This window comes from Nanorana parkeri, unplaced genomic scaffold (assembly GCF_000935625.1).
Source record: "Nanorana parkeri isolate BGI_ZX_2015 unplaced genomic scaffold, ASM93562v1 scaffold1148, whole genome shotgun sequence".
Taxonomy (NCBI): domain Eukaryota; kingdom Metazoa; phylum Chordata; class Amphibia; order Anura; family Dicroglossidae; genus Nanorana; species Nanorana parkeri.
In genome coordinates, this window is record NW_017307416.1 from 376446 (window position 1) to 396657 (window position 20212).

The following is a 20212-nucleotide window of genomic DNA, read 5'->3' on the forward strand; positions in this document are numbered from 1 at the left end:
GGGGAGGAGTCCGGTGACGTCACCGGACTCCTCCCCCCTTCCCTTCGTTAGCCGACGTAGCCACTTGGGGGAGGAGTCGATGTCCGTGACGTCACCGGATCTCCGACGGGACTCCCGGAAGCCGGCGGAGAGGTGAGTCTTTTCATTTTCGATCAAAAGAATTTTAGTCGATCAAAAAGTTTAACGATTAACCGAGGAATTAATCATTAATTTCCCCAGCCCTATTTCTTTTTTAAATGCAGCCTAGGAGGAAGGATTACTAAGGAGGCTTAGCTTAGTAGCATGTGATGTAGTAATTTGCTACTAAAAGGAGACAGTCTATGGGTGGCTTTAGAGGATCTGCTGTCATTGGAGGATTCTACCTTAAATGTAGTCTTAGTGGTGGCATTAGAAGTGCAGAATTGCTCCCATTTCATTGTGATACCACATAGGAACTGTGACTGACATTCAAACAGAGATTGAGAGCCCTTATTTAAAATGGAGGGCAGATATCAGTCTCTGCAGGTTAACAGTGTTAACTAAACATTTCACTTGCATTTTTCACTCAGTCATGAAATACAGGTCATAGTGTGGAGCCTGTGGTGTCCTGAGTGAGCCTTTTCATAATATTGCAGAGAACAGTGAGTGACAGGGGGGAGCTTGGTCTATGGCGTGCCATGTGCTCTGACTGCAATCACCCCCTCCATGTCACACTTTTTCAATTTGTTGGGGGCGTTTTCTAATCAATGTTTTTGCAAGGTAATGCATTGCATTTTTATTGGTAAAGGCATTTAAAAACACCTTTCTAGAGGTGTATTTCGGGATATAGGAGTATTGGGTATTTCATACCCTCAATAATGAAAGGTCCACTTTATTTTAAGTCATCTTGCATGCAGGGCATTGCTGTATGCTATGGTAAAATGTGGTAGTTGGATTGAGACACAAAAGGCAGGTCAGCTGATACAATGTATTGGCTGAGAGGATAATAAGTAGGAATGATGTTTGTACACTTGCGTGCATACATTATGGGTGTATTAGTATACATAAGTGGGTATTATTTGTTGCATAGGTTAAAGTTAAAAGTCCTTCCAGTTAAATCCTAAACCAAAAAGAAACCTCTCGTTTTTCCAGAAGGAAGTTAACAAAAAACTGTGAGAAAGTATGGTCAAATTTGCTTTAACAGGTAAAACATCCTTTCTGTCTCTTAATTATAGTTGGATAAATCAGTGGTTAAACATTTATATATTTTTAGAAAGGAAAACACTGAAACCTTTTTGAAATAGTCCATTGTATCTGCTAAAACCAGTTCCTGTTGACGTCTACTTTCTATTTTCAGCTGTCATAGTTAAATATCTTTTCCCACCTGAAGATGGCACGGGTCTGGAAATGGTGTGAACAAGCCCACAATCTGTTTACTTGTTTTTGTGTCTTCTGTGGTAACCTTACAATAAACAGTTATTACAGAATTATATAATGGCCATGTATGTAATTATGAAATGCAATTATATCTCCCCTTAAGGGCTTTTTCCTAAGGGTTAATACATTCAGAAAATTAGGCTTTCCTTGTAACTAAGATTCTCCAATCCCCTAATAATTACCTTTCTATGCACTCCTTCCAGTAACAGGTCATATTTTCCTTGGAGTGGTGCTCACAATTGAACTACATAATCAAGATAAGACAAATACTTTGAATTGGGGTAAAATTACATCACTCTTTATGGCAGGCTCTTGCAGGCTTGAGAAGCTACATATTGCATGAAGTCACTAAGTCTATAATCTGTAAGATCTACATATCCATCAATTTGCCCAATGCATCCCCCTGGTAATGATTCACAGGCGCTCTTTATTTGCATGTAAACAGGGAGTGTCGAAAGGCTTCAATACACCATGGGAGTTCTTCTTGAGTAGTAATAGGCACCAGTAGAATCACTGGAATTGAACTTAAGGAAAAAAGGATGCTTGCACTTGTTTTCTGAGCAAAAACACAAGTGAATTGGCTAGAGATATTGGTGTGCTAGCTCTGTGCAAGAAGATTACATGCTTTTTAGGAGCAGGTGGGTTTGTAATGCCCAGAAATGTGCAGAGATCAATCATGGTGTGGAAACATTTCTATACCCTCAGGTTTATTGCTGCATGAACTTGTATGATTGCTGTTTTCTCAGGACACATGAGCCATCAGCAACACAGGGTTTGGGCTAGAAGAGCTCCTTTGGTGGTGAACAGAGTGGAAGACGTACTTGCAAATGCAGAAGAAACTTGTTTGTTATAACAGTATGGGTGAATGTTACATATATCCACATTAAACTTATTTGGCCATGTAGCTGCTCAATCATTATTCCAATGTGTCTGTGTCAGTCACCTCACATGGACTGCATTGTACTAGATAGCTCTGTGTCATCAACAAAGAAACAGTAGTTTTTTTATAACAAACTCCACCTAATTTGTAAACAAGGTAAACAGAAGTGGCACCATAACTTTACTTTGGGTTATACGATCTATAACTTAGACCATTCTGAACATAAATCACTGATCACAACTCTGGATACTATCTCTAAAAACATTGTCTATGTAAATATCATATTTTCTAAATAAACAGAATGAATGTGACAACAATAAAACCTTACAACGGGTTCTTACTCCTCAGCACTCTATCCAAAACTAAAATAAAATTGGCTTAAGTTCATTTTAACAGCACCTCTCTTAAAAAAATATGCTGCCTGTTATAATATGAGGTTTCTGTGAAATCTACATTGGCAGATGTATATAATCATGCATATAAATATATCTTAGAGTGTTATTAATATGTGTGTATAATCTATTTCCCTAACTTGTCTTTCTGCCTGTTCTTGGTGATGTGTGAACGTATTTAATTGAATGCACAAATGCCAGGGTGTATTCTGTTAGTTCCAGATGATATGTTACATAAAAGAAAATAGGCAGGAAAAATTCATACAGTCAGGTCACTACCAGATTCATTTTTTAACCAATGGGAGCAAACTTTCTTTTGTCTCCAGATACCAGCTTCAAAGCCTTCTCTTGTTTACATAAACAATATGAATGACTGGCTTTTAATGGTGCACAAATTGACCTTGGGAGGTTCTATAACACTTGTGCATTTTTAATTTTTCCTCCAAAATTCTGGGCAGGTAGCTATTTAACACATTGCAAAAAAAAAAGGAAGAGTTATAGTAACAAAGAATATTTAAAACTATCCAATCATCAGAGGACTAGTCTAATTTGATTAATGAGTGCTAGGTCTATATTAATGGAGAGAGCCTGGGAGTAAAATTCATTTTTGATCACCAGAGAGGGTCCCACATTTAATTCAGTAATTATTGGATATATCCTGGCACCTATATATGTTTGTTACGACTAGTCTATGTTACTGTTGTGTCCTTAATACTATGTTGTAGAATGTTTGATCATGTCCTTGTATATAGATTGATGGTTTGCCATATTTAGGTAATTTCACTGTACACCAATACATTTCTATTGTTGTGTTTGAGCTTTCACTCAAGTGTTCACACCTTATTGCCAGGCTATATAGTATATGTGTAGATGTGGAGACTTATATAGCCATCACATCACAAGGCTTATCTGTAAAGAATACGTCAAGGCAACTGGATTTGCTGTATTTTTCTTGACGTTTCACTGGTCATCCAACCAGCTTTCTCAATTCAGAATGACTTGTACAAAAATTATCTGGGAAAAAATATGGTGAATGTTGCTTCAATCCATATAATCTGTTAGGAGTCTAGGAGGTGTTATTAACCTGCCCAGAGAGAGGTATTAAAACTGCATTGTATGTGGCAGACAATATTTTACCCCACCTCTATTCAAGCTTGGCTTCTCCATTTTTATATAAATGGCCTCTTTCACACCTCTTTTAAACCAGTCCTCCTCCCTGTCTAGGATGCGTACTTGACTGTCTTTAGAGGAGTGATATTTTTCCTTTTAGATGTAGGTATACTGCTGAATCCTGACCAGAGGGTTTGGCTCTTATCATTATCAGGCTTATCATTGCGGTTAACACTGGTGGTCACCTGTGTTATTATTTTGTACCACATATTGTTGTAGGTGCTATCTTAATGACTGTGAATCTGATATCCAACAAAAGGAGTTATACTAACAGGTAAATAATGATTATGCAAGTCCGCTGCTAGCAAGCAAGTTCTTACAAGTACACTAATCAGTATATACAAAGACAAAACCCCAAATTAAGCTGGTCCAGGTTCCTTAGAAATATTTATTTCTTCTAGTTTATATTGTGCTATGCTATTTGAGGTTTGTCATTAAAATTATCATAATGTACACAAGCAAACAATATGTTCATTTGCATACACAAACCTAATAAAAGCATTTAATAAATGTTCCTCCAGGAAATTGAACCTAGTTGGGGAATGACTGTACATTTAAATAACAGACCCTCTAGGTTTGTTATGCAAATATACAAAATAAAAACATATTCAAAAACACAGATATGGTACTTGCTAATATATTTTTTTACTTTTTAAATTCCCTTTGTCATTATTATCACAGTTTATATGGTTATGAAACAGTTTATATGGTTAAAAGACACACTGCCAGACAAATAAAACACTTTTTTTTAAACAAAAAAACAAGTACAAACCTTGTGATGCAAAGGATTACAACACAGATAATGGCGATCTGAATGGTTCCAATCACTGCTGCTATTAAGACATACTGGAAGCGTACTGGGCCTGGGACCACATATAACACATTAAAGTCTTTTTTTTCACATTTTGAACCACTATATCCTGCATCACATCTGCAAAGATAAATACAAAGTTTTATTAGAACAATATAATAATAACAATACACACAGTGTGAATTTTTAATTTTATTTTTCAAACAGGCATATTAATTGTCAAGTCAAATAGGCAAAAAAATGTAGCTGCTCCTGAATCAATTATTTCTATAGCCTCGCAAAGCCTTTATAACATTTGCTTGTTATCCCTTAACATTTACCAGTGCAAATAATTATGGGCTATCGCAACAAGCCTCCTCCTTGAAATATTGGAGACTGTCATGTGGTTGGGATGATGAGCGGAATAAAAAATATAATTCAAATTGCCAGGTCTGACCAGGGAAAACACACTCTTAATTAGGTAAACTGTTACCCAAATAATAATAATATGTCAATGCAATAACTAAATTAAACAGCTTAAAGCAATACAGACTACATTTTTCTATAGTTTATCAAGTTTATGCAGATTCCAATTTAATGACACACCAATCTCTCTCCTATAATTCCTTTTATCTGCAAGAGCAGTAAATGAATGCAGAGCTAGTGCTGTGCTTTCCAAATAAAAATCATTGTATGCTCTGAAAACATGGAAACATACTTTATTAAATGCTTATTTGTAAAATAAAGATAATATGCAATTTAACCAATACATTGTAAACTTAAAAAAATAAAACAAAGTTGCATAATTAATATTACACCACTAAACTATTTAGTTATTGTTGCTTTTCATTTCTAATAATTACATTGCATTAAATTCTAATTACTATCCTCTTTTGTATTGTAGATTATATTTAAAAAAATATTTATTATTAAAGCTTAAGTCCAGGCAGATATAAAAACACAAATTAATATAATTAAACGTGTTCCTTAATACATCATTACATTTTATTTTTTTTAAAACACAGGCAGTGTAAGCGCTTGAATTTGACCTGGTATTAGCCACTTGCAGTCCCTGTACAACAGGGCTAGAGTTTGAGTAGAAGAAGCTTTACAAGGAGCCAATCATGTCATATGCTGCCAAGAAGCATGCCGTAGGAACAGAAAGATAAGCTCATGACTGTGCTGCATCTCCTGTCATTGTCCAGTCACAGGCAGGGGCGGGTCCGGGATAACCTGGTCTAAGAGGAAGTGGGTAACTGATGCTGGTCACCAGACCAGGACTTGTAGCATCAGTATCTGGTTTTGTTATTTCACTTATTTATAGGCTATTTAATGCTATCTTTTAGTTTTTTTTTTAAGTGCCCATTATTGTCTATTGGCCACATGGGAAATACCTAAAACTGATGCACCTCTATGCTTATAGCCACTGTATTCATACTAAAGTAACAACAGATTCTAGTTGCTCCCTGTAAACATCCACTCACATGGATTGAGGTGTACTCTACTAAGCACAGAACACCAAAGACCTTTGTCATATATGGGGAGATATGTTTCCATATAGACAAATCATAATTTCAATTCAACATATGGGGCAGTTTTTCTGACCTATAAAGGGTGGGTATGAGCCAGCAGAATATGATCCACTGGATTGAATGAAGAAAGCAATAAACATACTCAGGCCTTCTCAATTAGATCTGACAAATAGCTGTGCGGCCTCTTCAGGAAAATCTCACCTGATTGGGGACAGGTCAATATTAAATCGGATGAGGTGTGGGCATTGAAAGTTAAAAGCTACAAGTCACAATAGTCTCACTTCACACTTTAAATGTTATGAATCTGAAAATGAATATGTATTGAATCTGACATAAGCAGATAAATACAAATTTTAAGAAAGATGTGGGAAATTTGTAAAACATCATTTAAAGTCTTCTCTGGTTTGTAAAAAGGTAACATAATAATCTACACTCTCCTCTAGGTTAGCCTGCCTATTTTATCTTTCTCTCTGAAAGTCCATAAGGTCCTTTTAGATATCTATCTTTGTTTTAAATCAGTTTTGACCAATCAGACCTCCCAAAATTAGACCCCTATTTTAACCAACTGAAGACTGGGGTGTTAAGCCCCCTTCTGGTTCAGGCAATTTTTCAGTATTCAGTTCAGCTGTACTTTGACTGACATTTATTCAGTTATACAATGCCGCACCAAAATCAATTTTATATCTTTTTTTGGGACAGACAAAGCTTTCTTTTGGTGGTATTTAATCAAGACTTCTGGCCCTAGAATTATTGCTTGCACTCCGATATTGTAAAATGTGTGGTGTAATCGTCATTTTTGCATGTAGGCGCACCCAACACCTTCGTGGGGGTGGGGGACTTTTTTATATAATTTTTTTTTATATGTGACTTTAATTATTTTTTTTATTAGATTTTACTTTTGCTAACAATCCGCTATGTGATATCACAGATACAGTGACAGGTCCTCTTTACGGAGACATTAGGGTTCTATTTAACTTCTAATGTAACCTAGGGATCCCAAAGAAGCTGATGAAGCAGGGATCTGCTTCACCAGCTTCTTCTCCGGCTACAGCAACTGAAGAAATGACAGCTTGAAACTGGAAGTGATGTAATACACATCACTTCCCGGTCCGCTGATTGGAGGAGATAAGCCGATAAAAGTGGCTGATCTCCCTCTGATTCTGCCACAGAGACCCACCACACTGGTCCTGGGCCTGCGCGGAGGACAGTGGAGCCTGAGATAGCTGGTGGCGGGGGGGGGGGGGGGCCCCCCCCCGGGCCCCAAAAAGGGGGGGGGGGGGGGGGGGGGGGCACACTCCCTGGCACCATACAAGCAATTGGGCAACTCTATAGCTACCCAGAACAGCCATAGCCAGCGATCCACAATTTAAACTGTTTTCTGCTCATATGTGCCCATGGGCACATGCATGAGCAGGCAGGGGAAAAAAGAGTTTAAATAAGCCCTCCGCCATTATGAGAGAGCTGTCCAGTCATTTATTACAATTAGCCGGACAGCAAGGGGTTAATACGCAACGCTTAACCACTTTCTCATTCTGTAAACATGTGATAGTAGCGTGTATAAAACACATGCTTTACTGCATCTAAGGTGAGGTGTGGTTTTACATGTAGGTATATGGAAAGATATCATGAGTAATGCATATAGATGTTATATATGGGCGGGGGATGGACATAAATCTATATCAGTCAATGAGGAAGCATGATAGCGATAAGGTGGTGTTGAGCCCTCTTAGTTTTACTGTATTACATGTGTAAATCCAGAAGTCCTCTCGACGTAATGAGATGTTATCACGGTTGCCGCCCCATGTAGTCTTGGTACGTGTTCAATGACCATGGCCCTGAGTTCATGTACTTGATGATTATGTGGCACAAAGTGGCCTGCCACTGGTTTGTTAGAATCTGTGTCTTTCCCTTGTCATCTCAGTTCAATTGCTTGTTTAATGTCGCTTCTATGTTTTTGAAATCATTTTTTGAATAGGTTGATGGTTTTTCCAACATACACTAAAGAACAGTAACATTTTAAAATATATAAACAGAAATCAGTAAAACAGCTGAGATAGCCCTGGATGTGATATTTCCTAATCGTGTGAGGATGGAAAAAGGAATCACCAATAATTAATGAGTTACAACTACAGCATTTGTAACACCCCTTCCTAGTGGAGAATGTATGTTTCAGGGTGTCATATTTATCACATGGGTCAGCGCGTACCAAGAGATCTCTAATTGATCTATTTTTCGAATAAACAGTTTGTGGTATTTATTTGACACTAGATGTGAGAGTTTTGTCTGCTGTCAGCAGGGCAGTCATCACTGTATCACTGTAGGCCGGGCCCCCCCCCCCACACCGCTGGACACAGGGCTTAGTGACGTGCTGGGCGCAGGGCTTAGTGACGCGCTGGACACAGGACCCACCTGAGACTGTCTATGGTGGGCTCTGAAGGGGTCTCTGGTGGGCTGGTCAGGGTCCCTCCCCTCTCTCCTTTCCTTCCTTCCTTCTTAGCTCCTCTTACCTGCACATATGGCCTCGTCTGCCGCCGGACCGGCCAGTGACGTCACTTCCGGCCAGTCCGACATCAGACGAGCAGCGTCGCTGATGGGGTCCTAGCTTGTCTCAAAGCCGCTGGAGCGGCAATGCTGGGGCCCTGCGCTGCTAGGGCCAGGCCTCCGTCTCCTCGCCCTTCACCGTCAGCCGATAGTCCTGTAAGGGACCCGGGCGGGCCCCCCAGGCTGCCCGGCCCCTTACATGAGTATTGGCCGTACCCCCTGATGGCTGCCCTGGTTGTCAGAATGGTAGTGTTGCTGTAGTACCTGTTTGATGTGATGTGAATTGAATTGTGCATTCAATTTGGTGATTAGTAATGTATTGTTTGCATTCTCTTCTCTCGGTTTAAGGTTATGAAATCTTGTTCTTGACATTTCTAGTGTGTTTACTAAAATGTTTTCAGAGTAACCTCTTTCCAGAAATGTCACTGGTTGTCACTGGTGAGGCATCGAGTTTGATGTAATCACTGTTTTTTTTCCATTTTTTTTATTGGACACCTTGGACCAATGGCGCTTTGCCATTGGTCCAAGCCATCCACAGAGCTCGCGCCTCTAACACAGAGTAGAGGCTGTGACAGCTCTTGCCTCACCAAGTTAGGTTGCACAAGCAGTGGGAAAGCCCGCTGCTGTGTAACCTAACTACCTGTCAAAAGCCAGATGCAACGTAATTAACAGGCAGCGCTCTGTCCATGACAGGTTACACAGCGTGGAGGCTTTCCCTAAAAATGTAACCTGTAACAAGCCGATCGGAATGGAGAAAAAGCTGTCAGCTTCAGACTTGAAGCTGACAGCTTTTTCCTCCATAATACTAGGTGAGGCCCTGCCTCACCTGCCTCCCCTGACCGCACGTCCCTGATGTACAAGTGGGTATTGCAGTATGAGAGCTTGTATCTCTTTGTAGATCCATCAAAATTGTTAGTCACTCATTCAGTAATGAAATGTAGTGGGATGGTATCCACAAGTTGGACACCAATAGTTCATACCGACACTAAAAAAAAAACAACAATCACTGGCGCCGACTGTAAAGGAGGACTCCAGAGATTTGAGGCAGCTCCTCGCAGTAAGGGAGAACTGATTATCTAGCAAGTGAAAAGCAAAAGAAGCGCCTCCATAGTGTAAAATGATTTTTAATAAAATTGTAGAAACAACAAAAATGTATTTACAAACAACCAAAGGTATAGGGCTTGTAATTGCCACTGTTTAGCTTTTGTTTCTCTAGGACACTGAACTGTGTACTTTCTTCCATCTCTTCAGTTTCCACAAATCATCATTGTTCACTTACTCTTACATAGCATGCGTATGGCAGACACACATGTACGATCTCTGTAAAAGTTATTTTTGTAATATCTCTGTGTGAAATTGAATTGGAATTAAATAAAGCACTAACAGCAGTTTTTAATGAAGGGCACTGTCTATTTTACAATACAATTCATACTATAGCTATAGAAATGCCTTCAAAGGTCTACCACTGGTTTTAAATTAGTGCTAACAGTATTGCGCTAGTTGTTCATTTTCAGGTACACTATGCATTTGGAAGAGCGTATGCAGGTGTTGTTACTTCCTATGGAAAAAAATAATGGCAAATGCAGTAAAGGCCCAATCTTCTAATTTTGTGATGGTAAGCACCAGGTGTGCAAAATTGTCTTAATGACTAAACACATTCAAGTGTTAAATGTGTTCAATCTGTGTGAAAGCAACCTACTGTTACAGTTAATTTAAATGAAATAAATGCTCTTGAAGATGCTAAGCACCAACATAGCTATTCACTAAGCTGCCAAAGGCAGCCAAGTGAATAACCAAGCCGAAGTGAACTGAGCCGAATGGCTGATTTAAGCCCTACATTGGCTAAAACCAGCCGTACATCGGCTGGCTTCGGTCAGCCGAACATGCTCTGCAACATCTGGAGCGGCTGAGCCAAACCTCCAGCAGTTCACTCACTGTCGCTCGCCCCTATTCTCCTCGTTAACAAACGGGGAAAAAATTATTTTAACGATACAACGATACAAACGATACAAAATTATTTTAAAAAATATTTAAAAAATGTTAAAAAGATAATTTAAATTTTGTTTAATGAAAACAAAAACAAAAACAGACTGAGGTCCCCCTTCCAAACCATACCAGACCCTTTAGGTCTGGTAGGAAAGTAAGGAGATACCCAAAGTTGAAAAAAAAAAGTGCATGGGGTCCCCCCCCCCAAGTCATACCAGGCCCTTTAGGTCTGGTAGGAATTTTAAGGAGGAACCCCCATAACTAGGGGGGAAAATGTGGGTCCCCCTAAAATTCCCAACTAGACCCTTAATCTGAGCACAGGCCTGGCAGGGCAGAAAAGGGGGGGGGGACAAGCGAGCGCCTCCCTGCCATACCAGGCCACATGCACTCGGCACTGGGAGGGTGCATTCTTCCGCCGCAGAATGAAGATTCTAACTGATGCGGCAAAATATAAACAATTGGGTGGAGCTATCGGTGACATCACCGCTAGCTCTGCACGATTTGTTTACATTTGGCCGACACCTGCCAGAGTCTTCTTCTAGGTCCTGGACAAATGAAAACAACTCGGCAGAGCCAGCCATTACATCACGGCCGGCTCCGCCCAGTTCTTGTCGTTTAATGACAGCCCAGTGTTCTCAAATAACCTGAGGACGCTGGGCTCTCATTAAATGACAACAACTTGCCGGAGCCAGCCACAACATCATGGCTGGCTCCGCCAAGTTGTTGTCGTTTGCAGGCAGAACGGTCGGGATCTCAGACTGCTCTCCCCGCTTCAGCTGTGACTTCGGCTCAGCCTAGCCGAAGCATATGCATCCGGCTCGACTGCCTTCAGCTGCTGTACAGGCTATTGTAAATAGTCTAACCGAAGGGCTCCGGCGGCCGAAGTGAGCCAAAGTATCATCCGAAGCTACGACTCATGAATAACCCTACATGTGTGTATTCCTGTTCTTTATGGATATGCAAGTTGGTTTTGCAAGCTGTGATATGGCACGGGGCCAGGATGGATGAGGGTCCGTCTCCCAAGCAGGATAGATTGAATCATTAGGTGTGACAATTAGCTTATTTATGTCAACTGCTCAACTGCTTAGTGGTGATCAGAGTGGAGAGTAGATGTGCTGTGTGAATGCCAAAAAGAGCAAGAAACCATATACTGGTGAATAAGTGGTACATGTGTTTGGATTAGTCAGATAATTCCCCCTTTAATACAGACTGAGGGGCTGGTTTACTAAAGGCAACTAGACTGTTTACTTTGCAGGGGAATTTTCCTTAGCTTAGTAAATGGGTTGAAAATTACTTTGCAAAGAACACATATCAAGTGCTGAGTGCCCACTTGCCTAAATTTCCCCCAGACCCATTTACTATACACCTATAAAAGTAGTCCTGAGGGTGACTCCTTTTTTTAACAGTGTACAACTTTAAACCAGATTTACTTCAAATTTATATTTCACAAAACTCCACAGCAAAGCTTGCATTTGCTCCAGAGTTCTCTGAAGTGCAAGAGGTGTGCAGTAAATCAGGTTCTTAATAAATGTAAAAATAAATGGTATTATCGTAAAATAATTCACTGGGGAGCCATTGTCAGCTCTTAATGGAAATCCCATACAGACTGTAAACTTGAATGTAAGCAGGTTTAAACTTTTGTTTGAAATATATGTACCAAGATTATATTAAAATACAGAAATGCTTGCTTAAAATATATAATAGTCTATAACTTTTTACAAACTGTATGAAATCTGCTAGTTCTGTTGCTCCCATGATATGTTGCTGCCAATTCCTCTAAATCAAGTTCCAGAGCTGAGACTGAATAGGGTGCAGACCTTTTGGTTTTTATACTGTTGCAAGAGTCCAGGGAAGTTTTTTGGCTTCAAACCCATTTCCTTGTAGAGTGAATATTGGATCACCTGATGCCAATAGCAGTATGATCTCTTTTTTACAAAAAACATTTTTATAAGATCATTTAACAGACGTAAAATGAGTGAACATATCTGCTGGTTTTAAGATCCGACCCACATCAAGTCCATTGCACTTCCACAATAAGGCAAGTAGGAAAAAAAGGGAGATTCTCACACTCCATTGGCAGTAGGAAATTTTGCAGTAAGTCTTGTTACAATGTTTCCACTTGACACATTATATTTAATAAACAGAAGGCCCAGCATGGCATAAGTTATTTGGTCTGTTGTGTTAATTTGTCTGTATCTTTGTTTAATGTGAGATTAGGAACTGTCAGACGTCCCAGGGAGCTAGTAGTGAGATGAGGAACCCACTGGCAATAAGCAGCTGACAGTCCAGAAACGCGGTACAAGTTTAGGGATAATCCAAGAGGGGTAGTCAATGTCCAATCCGGGTCGAGGCAGGCAGCGAAGGTTCAAAAGCCGAATCAATGATGGCAGAGAGGTCAATATCGTTATTGCCCAGCTGCAGGGAAACAGGGATGGTGAGATGAGACGAGTTGTTATACATAGGTAGGTTAATGCATACCGTGGGTGCCTCCGGCCTACCTGTAGGGGGTTTGATGGGACAGTCCTTCAGGAAATGGCCCGGTTTTGCGCAGTACAAGCACAGATGCAGGGTTCGTCTCCTGGTTCTCTCCACCGTGGACAGGGGGCCCCGAACAGCCCCGATCTGCATCGGCTCCTCCTGGTTACCGTCTGCCGCCGCAGGAACAGATACCGGAACCGGAAGCAGTAAGGTCTCTGGCCGGCGCACCGGTGGAGGCGGGGTCTGTTGTCGCTCCTGTCGTCTCTCCCGGAAGCGGCGATCCAGGTGGGTCACTGAGTCCACCAGGCCCCCCAAGGAGCCCGACACCCCTATGCGGGCGAGCTCATCCTTGAGCTGCTCGGACAAGCCGATGCGGAACTGGTCAATCAAGGCCACCTCGTTCAAGCCCGTATCCGGGGCTACCTCACGGAATTCCATGATGTAGTCCTCCACCAGACGTCAGCCCTGGCGGAGGGTGCGCAAGGTACCCCTGGCGGTTGAAGAACGCAGGGGGTCATCATAAAGTCTTTGCATAGCTGCGGCAAAGGACTCCCAGGATGCCAGCACTGGGTCATCGGCCTGTAGGAGTTGGTGCGCCCAGGTCTGGGGAGGCCCTGAGAGCAAGGAAATCGCACCCACGCCGCATGACTCGCGCATGTGCACCTGCACCTCGGGCACCAGGTGTTCTACCGAGCTGAAGGGGAACCCGTGCCCTGCGCCGTGCCCGTGGTCCCCGAGTAGAGGTAACATCCCCTGCTTCCTGACAGGAACAGCTAGTATTTCTTTCAAAACAAAATTTGTAATGCTGAACAATTTTATCTGTATATCTACTATTGAATTGTTTAAAATACAATGTTTTTCTTTAACTGCAATGCGTGCTAAATTCTAACAACACACGCCTCATAGTGAAAGCTTAATGTCATAGGATGAGGTGAATCCTCTGTCTTATCAAAAAGTGACAAAAAAAGGCAGAACCAAGAACACTACCAAAAAAATAGATAGGAACAGAGTCATGACTGAAGGTAGAGCCTAAGAACAAATTCCTAGTTGAGGACAAGGTCAGGGCAGGCAGCAGGCAAAGGCAAAAACCAAGATTAGTCCAAGTTGAAAAGGGAAACAAGAAAACAAGCAGACAGGCGGATAAAGCACACCTTTGATAAAGTGCTGACTGAATGTTCTGAACTCCATTAAAGCACCATAATACAGTGCTGAGCATTGTCCAGCAGAGGTTGCAAGCTCAAGGTTACACTTGGAGATGATCATACATTATAGTGTCCACAGTATAATACAATATAGCATTCATAGTGTGATACAACTCTAGACCTTCTTTATCAGATCTGTGCCGCAAAACAGCTGTTTGTATTATTTTGGATAGTTACATGCACAGTAAGAAAGCCTATTTATAAAGAACAAGAAATTTAACAAAGTACACAGAATGTTGTGTTTATCTCTTTTTATTCTATTTTTTTTAATAAATTCTTTATTTGAGTTTTTTAAACAGTTTTGCAAAGGTGTACATTTTTTATTCTATTTTAACTAAGATGGCATATCAGCTTTCACTCTCTTTAAAAAAGTCTAAACTAAAAAGAAATGTACTTTGACATCATCAAACTGCTCTTAGAGTTTATCATTATAAACTCAAAAAGACATATAGAAAATGCTGTATGCCTTAAAAACTCCACAGAAGGTGGAATACTGTTAGGGAACCAAGGATCCAGACAGAAACATAAAATGCAGGTTAAAATAAAAGGAGTTTATTGAAAATAACAATAAACAAAAATGGCAAAAAAAACTATGGAGAAAGTCCAGGACCTCATCGGTGCCAAGCCAGAGGTCAGATGCAAAAGCGGGTAGTAAGCCGAACCAGGTCAGGGAACACTTTGAGCTGGATGAACAAAAACAATAGCCAGAGTCAGGAACCATGAGATCAGTCAGCCAGAGCCAGGGTCATATAGTGAGATCAGGAACAACAGCAGAGCACTTGGTAGATCTGAACACTTTTAAGGGCCGAGACTAAATGGACAAGCTGATTGTTGAATAGTGAACTGGTGTTGCATCATCACTCTGAGACAGGTAGTTGAGAGGAGTTTGGCAGTAGTTGCAGAATGATGATGTTTACGGGTTTGCTCATAAGAGGGCACCAAAGAGGAACACTCTAAAACAGAAGTAAGGTTGCAGCTCAACAGGACAAAAAAAGGGTATGAAACCCTGACAACTACTTCTAGAAAGTAAGACGGAGAAGTTGAAACCCTTTTCAAACAGTGAAGATTAAGTAGAGAACATTTTAGCTAATGCAAAAAAAAAAACACATTGGTGTTTCAGCAGTAGAAAAATGCACAGACAGCAATAGTTTGCTTTTGATAATGTTCGGGAAAAAGGAGCTTGGTGGTCAAAACATTTGTACAAAATGTACAAAATGGTTTTTGGGCCTTTTTCTGTTTTTGTTATTTGTTTTTATTTTATTACTTTTTTACTTTCAATAGTTCTTTATTGAAGTCAAGTCATAGCAAATATATATAATATAAAAAACTTAAAGGTGTGAAAAATGTTAACCAGTCAGAATTAACATTCAGGATACAGTATGCTGCGCAATGGAGAATAACTCAGTATAATTTTTATTTATAGGGAGGTTAGAAGGGGAGGGAAGGAGGACAAAAAAAAAAGGGAAAGAGAGGTGCGGATGAAGGAGGGAAAGTAAGGTATGGACCAGTTATGCATCAGGAAATAAGAGAAATCAAACAATGCAATATGGGTGCACAAAGTAGAATATAGGATAAGAGTTATTTTTCATAGCAAACATTTTTTCATAGGAATATTGGGTATTAACTAAAGAAATCAGGTCAGTGATGTTAGGAGGAGTTGGTTGTAACCATCTATGAGTAATCAACAATTTAGCCGCATAGAGAATATGTACAACAATAGTGCATGTTTCAGTTGGGAAATTATCAATGTTGATATGTAGTAGGGCAAGTTCTGGACATAGAGAGAGAGGTGAGGGGGTAAAATTGGAGATTATACGGAAGACTCTATTCCAGAACACACGGAGGGATCTGCAGTGCCAAAAAATGTGGGATAGTGAACCAATGCAGCCACATAGTCTCCAGCAAAGTGGGGAATTGGAGGTAGAGGAGTTTGATAATTTGTATGGGGTATGATACTATCTATGGATAGTTTTTTGGAAATGTTCCCAATGATTACAGCAACGGGACGGCTTATGTGACACTTGAAGTGCCAGTTTTCATTGTGTATCTAAGAAGGAGGTACCAAGTTCCTCTTCCTACTTAATCATGGGTGGTGTTTTGTTAAAGTGATTATAGAGGCCCAAGAGGGCACAGAATATAGAGCTACCTCCTTTGACGAGTTAAATAAGAATTTATGGAGGCTGGCATCTACAGGTATAGATAGTGGTAATAGATGTGAAGTAAAGAAATGTGTTACTTGTAAGTATTGGTATGTTTCACTTTTAGGGAGATTATATTGCTCGCACAAGGTATGCATAGATTTAAGGGTATTCTGGGTATAAAGGTCTTGTATGAAAGAAATCCCGGAGTTTCTCCAGTGTCTCAGATTCAAATGAGGGATGCAGTGTTCTATAAAAGATAGTGGAGTGAGAAATGTATGGAAGTATGGATTCACAGTGGAGGTACAAGACACTAGGGAAAGTTCCATTTGAGCTCACAGTTTCTCTTGTGGATTTTGGCACCAGTGTTGAACTTGGACTAGGATCGTAGCTGCGTGGTATTTAGCGACATTGGGAAAGGTGAGTCCACCCATGGATTTATGTTTATAGGGAATTTGTGCAGAACATCTAGGTTTCTTAGTTTGCCAGACGAAACGGAAGATCAGCTTTTGTAGGTGGGTAAAAATAAGAGGCGGGAGGAATTATGGGAAGGTTTCTGACGTCGTAGAGTAGTTTGGGAAGGAGCAACATTTTAAGTGCCGCTACTCTACCCTTATACTGTAAGGTAAAATTTGGAAAGGGAGGCTAGGTCTTTAAGTATGGATTGAAGAAGCGGTTTGTAGTTATACTCGTATAACTTTGTTGTTGAGGCCGGAAGTTGAATTCCTAAAATAAGTAATGGATGTTTCCGACCAAGAATAGGGGAAAGCTGCTTGTAAAGTCAGTTTCAGAGAGGGGGAAATATTGAGGCCCAGGAGGTGGGACTTGGCGTTGTTTACCTTGTAATAGGAGACTTTGCTAAATTGGTCTAGGAGTTGTCATACAGAGGGAAGGGATGTTAGCGGGTGAGAGAGAATAAGGAATACATCATCTGCAAATAGACCTATTTTATTGGTTGTGGGGCCTACTTTAATTCCCTGAATGTGGGGATGTGAACGAACTATAGTTGCGAGTGGTTCCATTATGAGAACAAATATGATGGGTGAAAGGGGGCAACCTTGGCGAGTGCTGTGGTGATTAAAGTTCGTTGGAGAGGAGACCGGAAGTATGTACTTTTGCATTAGGTGTGGAGTATAAAGCCAAAATAGCATTCAGTATGGGGCCTACAAACCTAAACTTCAAAAATACTGCTTTCAGGAAGTCCCAATTAATTCTGTCGAACGCCTTTTTGGCATCCAGGGAGAGAAAGAGGGAGGGGCTCTTGTTGAGTTCCACTTGTTCAATAAGCATCTATTGCCGCCGGGGCCTGGCATCCATGTACAAAGCCTACTTGGTCGGGGTTTGTCAGTATAGGGAGGTTGTGTAGAATTCATCTAGACAGTATCTTCACATAGATTTTGACATCTGTGTTCAGTAATGATATCGGTTTATGATTACCAGGAGAGGAGGGATCTTTGTCTGGTTTTGGAATGGTCACTATAACGCCTTGAAGCATTTCTATCAATAAGGTACCTAAATACATGGTCCGATTGTAAACCTCACAGAGGGGTGGAGCTAGAATGTGTTTAAAACTTTTATAGTATTCATTAGGGTAACCATCAGGTCCCAGAGATTTATGTGAGGGGAGAGAATCGATGGCAGGGGTTATTTCATGAGTGGTAACAGGAGCGGATAAATCTGACTCTTGCTCCGTCGTAAGATGGCGACGGTTGATAGAGCTAAGAAATTACTTAATTTGTGTGGTAGTGGGTTGGTGAGTAGTGGGGTCATCCCAGAGGTTATACAGAGATTGGTAGTATTGTTTAAAAATATAATTCATCTGTTGAGGGTGGATGGTTTTAGTCCCTGTGGCCCCATCAGTGAGATGAGAGAGCCTGGAGTTATGCGAACGGGCTTTCAGCCTCTTAGCTAGAAAAATAACCTGCTTTGTTGTCAAGGGCATAGAAGTCAGCTTTAATGTGTTTTAAGGAGTACTCATATTTGTGGAGGAGTAGTCTTAGCTTTTTACAATTAGTAATTGAAAGCAGTAGTTGTCCAATTTGGGAAGAGCGTTGTTTTTTAAATAGGAACTCAATTTGATCATAACACCTCTGATATATGCTTTATGAGCGTTCCATAGTGATTAACGGTCAGTGTCGGTAAGATCATTGAGATCGAAAAAATATGTTGGGAGACTTTGGATGGGATAGGAGGAAGGTATTGAGTCTACAAACAAAAGTAAAGCTTGCTTGGAGATGGTTCTCGACACTGATCGTTATTGGACCATGATCAGACCAAGAGATAGTTTCAATACTGGAGGAGATCAATGCTTGAAGCGAAGTGATATCCGTTAAAAACATATCTATCCTTGAATAAGAGTGAGGAGCATTGGAGAAAAAGGTGTAGCCCTTTCCGCTACCATGTTGACATCTCCATATGTCGATCAAGCCATAGTTGTGGAAAAGTTTTCCTAGGGAGCAATGAGAGTGGCTATTCACTGCGGTCGAGTCCCCTAGAGGGTCATTGACCACATTAAAGTCCCCTCCAACAAGTAAAATAGCTTGGCGATGTTTTGCAATGAGGTGGAAGAATTTATGCACAAATTTGGCCTGGTCCACATTTGGAGAATATAGATTAGCAATAGCACAAAGCACGTTATTTGTGGTATACATGAGAATGATAGATCTGAGATGGAGGTAGACAGTTGAAAGGAGACAGAAGAGTTGACCGCAATGTGTAATGATTGAGCGAGTTTGGCTGAGGATCTCAGCTGCGGAGAGGCTTTGTGGATGGCTCAGGTGGGGGGTTTACACTTACACTCTTTAGTGTGGCTGAGTGAGGTTGGAACCCTTAACACATCATATGCCACCACAGGCTGTAATTGCAGAGATAACAACAAGTGAACCACAATGAGGACTCCAGCTTTCTTCTTGTCTGAGGAAGACAGGAAAACATGTGGAAAGTCTCTAAAGTGAACCTGAGGCGGTTTGGACGTAAATGGGTTTCTTGGACCAGGAGAACATCATCTGGAGCGATTTTGCCTCTCAGTGGAGGGGGGAACATTTGTAAGGACTATTCAGTCCTTTAGCGTTGACGGAGGGTATTCGAAAAGGCATGGTTCAGAAGTGGACGATGAGGACTTCCGGGAAGTCGAGCGCAGAAGTGTGGCATTGATGAAATCCAGAGCAAGGTAGTGTAGGTGGTAGATCATCTCAGATATATTGGAAGTAGCAGGTAGCTTGGTTGTGTCCGTAAAGGTAGTGTAGACGGGAGTCACAACTGGTGATACTAAAGGGATGAAAATTGTGAAAAAAGGGAAATGGAAAACAACAACAGGAATAAAAGAACACTTATAAAAACATTCTGCAAAAACAGGTGGCAAACATGGTCAGCAATTGTTGCTGATGATGTGGGGGAGAAAAAAAAACTGTCAAACTTGGATACTGTCATTGCTCAACGCATGACAGAAGTGTTGGAGAGATCCAAATGGAAAGGACGTTGGAGCTGCCATCCAAGCCCATACAGAGGTTCAGGTCCAGTCCACTGAGGTAGATTGTGGGGTGGAGGAAGCTTGAGATGGGTGAGCAGGAGGCTGTAGACACCATTCTTGCAGTAGGCGAAATCCTGAGTCAACGGAGGTGACTGAGAACGATCTACCACGTTGATTAATCAGCAATTTCGTCTGGAATCCCCATTTGCAGAGAATATTGTGTTGCTGCAGAATAGTGG

General features: G+C 40.9%; 1 protein-coding gene across 1 annotated transcript in view; it reads right to left on the reverse strand.

Annotated features, from left to right (window-relative positions):
* LOC108796672 (tomoregulin-2-like) overlaps window positions 1-20212 on the reverse strand; it is a 202990-nt gene that overhangs the window by 27597 nt on the left and 155181 nt on the right. The window contains exon 6 of the mRNA XM_018568171.1: window positions 4610-4768. Coding sequence (XP_018423673.1) covers window positions 4610-4768 — 159 coding nt within the window. The remainder of the gene's footprint in view (window positions 1-4609; window positions 4769-20212) is intronic.